The 3,113-nt window shown below is 39.8% G+C and overlaps 1 protein-coding gene across 1 annotated transcript; it reads left to right on the top strand.

Annotated features, from left to right (window-relative positions):
* Window positions 1-215: 215 nt before the first annotated feature.
* LOC112786748 (uncharacterized) lies at window positions 216-1,132 on the top strand. The gene has a single exon (XM_025830122.2). It carries the CDS (start codon window positions 469-471, stop codon window positions 1,045-1,047), a length of 579 nt encoding a protein of 192 aa, XP_025685907.1. The 5' UTR covers window positions 216-468; the 3' UTR covers window positions 1,048-1,132.
* The last annotated feature ends 1,981 nt before the right edge of the window (window positions 1,133-3,113 follow it).

The following is a 3,113-nucleotide window of genomic DNA, read 5'->3' as shown; positions in this document are numbered from 1 at the left end:
ATTATTTTACACTACATTAAAATTAAATTCTATCAAAAATATTGATATTTTAATAATTTTACCCGTTAATTTTAATCATAAAATATATATAATTAAGATCAAACACCGGAAACTATGCTAGAAAATTTTCCTCTTACAAGAGTGAAGAAAATGATTAGGTTGCAATGAAGATATAAAATGAAAGATAGCAGTCTGTTGTGTGGCAGTGTGGTGCAGCATGAGCAGGCCTTGTTTGTATTATGTTTCATTGTTCCCTCACAAGCATACACCATTACTCACACATCACACTCTCTCTCACTCTCTCAAATAAACTTGACCCCTCCATTTCTCATTTGTGCTTATTCAGTCCCCCACACCTCCAACAAACCACCATCATTCTTCCTCTTCCTCTCCACAACAACTCCCACTTTCTCACACTAATTTATACTCTCAAATCCTCAGATCTATTACACCATCAACATAACAACAATGGAGGTGCTCAAGAGTTGGGAGTGTGAGACTAATACTCGAGAAACCAGTAGCGAGGAAGAAGAACACAACAGCAACGAAGATAGCGTACATACCGTTGCGTTCGCACTAGGTACGGTGGTTTTAATGGTGTGTCTGAAGAGGTTTCTTGTTGAGCAATGGCGCGCTTGGGTCTTCCTTCTTCTCAATGTCATCCTACTCGCCATTTTCTTCATGTCTACTAAGAAACCGAGATGGAGTGTTCAGACTCAAGAAAGCAAAAACCGTATCCAACGAATCAAAACTCATTTAAAAAAAGATAGTGTCCCGCCGCCTTCTGAAGAAAGTAAGGAGTGCAGTGAAAATAATGACAGCAACAACAAAAAGATGGACGGGGACGAGGACGAGGGCGAAGAAGAGGAGGAGGAGGAGGAGGAGGCAGTGGCGGCGCTTTCAAAAGAGGAGCTGAATGAGAGAGTGGAGGCGTTCATAGCCATGTTTAGGCAGCACCTCATCTCCGATGTCAAACAAGGTTTCAACTTCCCCCAAACGGCCAATCTAAGGACGCGGCCTAACAAGATTCAAGTTTCTTGCTGTTGACAAATTATTACATTTTTTATTTTATTTTTAAATTGATCTTGTGACTTGTGAGATTAATTATATTCAAGTTTCTTCCATATTTAAATCTTGCTCTCTATCTCTCTCTGTCAAATCACTTATCGACTCTTGCTATCATCATTTCTCCGTTTGGTGAGTTATTGTCAAAACGGAGTCTAGAGACTATGCATTCAGAACTCAATTTTAGAGACGGTTATGGTATAATTGGAATATGTGAGATGAAATGGATGAAAAATTGAAAACTATGAATTTGAAGGACAAGACATTTAGTCGATTTGAGATAGTTAGATTTTAAGGACAGCTACAAATTTTGTATTATTATGTACTTAATTATTATTAGGGATGGCCTTGACTGTTACATTATTTATGGGTTGATTCTGATCCAACAATTTGCGGATTTCTTGTTTTCATCTTCTTCACTAATGAATTGCTCATTTTTACAATAAGGATTTATTTTGTTATTTGTAATTAAATTGTTCTCATATCTTTTCCATTAGAGGTAAGTAGGTAACTTATAATTTTTTTTTTTTTGAAGTAAAGGGGTTACACAATAGAGTGGAGCAATAAAAGTAGCTAAAAGTACCATCGAAAGTAAAAACCACAACTCCTAGTCATTTTCGGTATGGCCATCAATAACCAAAGGGCTCACCACCAATCCATTCCTCCAAATACGTAAACGACCTGTTGATAATTTCCACCACACTTGAAGTCTAATTTCTGAAGAGCCTGTCATTCCTTTCTAGCCAGACTGTCCATATAACAGCAAAGAACCCAATAAACCACCTCTTCCTGTCCACCTTCCTTGGTGATGAGTTCGTCCAACTTTTAAAGTGGTGCTTTAGTGTACCTGGAAAGCACCACTGCCGTCCAAAGGCAAGCAGCCAAGCACACCACACCTGCCAAGTGATCTCACAAGTAAGAAACAAATGAAAATCAGTTTTCACAGACTTACGGTATAACACACACAAATTGTCATTCGGATCAATAACCCGTAGTCTACACAGTCTATCCTTGGTATTCACCCTACCGACCAACACAAACCAAGAAAAAAGCTCAATCCTCGGAGGGACAAACCCTTTCCAAACCGCGCTAGTAAAGCTATAGTTTGTGATTTCCTCCGGAAGAGTTTTCGCCTGCACCACCCGCACAAAGGATGTAGTTGAATAAACACATGTTTTATCAAATTTTCATACCACTCTATCCTCTCTCTCAGTTGCGGGTTTAACTGATTGTAATATCACATGAAGTTGGTTTACTAAATCCAACTCCCATTGGAACAATTCTCGCCTCCATTGGAAACTCCAAATCCACTCTACCCCATCCCAAAACCCACATTTGCCTATAACAGATTCATGAAGGTTTGAAACCAAGAAGAGCCTAGGGATCGGAATAAGTCTTTCAACACCCCATTAGGTAGCCAGCTATCCTCCCAGAAGCGGATTGTTCTGCCATCCCCGAGGTCCATAGCCATCCCTCTGATCATCTGATCATCTTTTGTCTCACCTGCGGCTCGCTTATTTGTAGCTGACAGATATCTTTCCAAGGACCTCCTCTTGTAGGTCCAGGCTGGGCGCCCAGCATCACAGCAGTATCCATCTTGTTACAGGAGCAAACCACTTTCTTCCATAAATGACAGTCTTTTTTGAAAAACCTCCACCACAACCTAAAAAGCAATGCTGTATTTCGAATCACTGCATCGCCAACTCCCAATCCACCTGCCTTCTTGGGAGCCATTATCACCTCCCATTTCACGTGCAGTATCCCGTGCCTCTCATCTTCTGTACTCCACAAGAACTGCCGTTATAGGGAAATCAACTTCTCTGTCACTATCTTTGGTATTTTATATAGGCTGAGATAGTAAATAGGTAGGCTATTCAGGACAGACTTAATAAGGACCAGCTTACCTGCTTTGTTGAGGACCTTTGCTTTCCACAAACTCAACTTTTTTTCCACCTTATCAATTACCGGTTGCCATGTCACCAGCCTCGAATTTATTATGATTACATAATAGATTTATTATATACACTTTAAACCATTGAAATTATCAC

This window comes from Arachis hypogaea, chromosome 20 (genome assembly GCF_003086295.3).
Source record: "Arachis hypogaea cultivar Tifrunner chromosome 20, arahy.Tifrunner.gnm2.J5K5, whole genome shotgun sequence".
NCBI lineage: Eukaryota > Viridiplantae > Streptophyta > Magnoliopsida > Fabales > Fabaceae > Arachis > Arachis hypogaea.
This window is presented reverse-complemented; position numbering and strand designations above follow the sequence as displayed.

Excerpts from the sequence above, each read along its gene's own strand:
- LOC112786748 (XM_025830122.2), top strand. The coding sequence starts at position 469 with ATGGAGGTGCTCAAGAGTTGGGAGTGTGAGACTAATACTCGAGAAACC.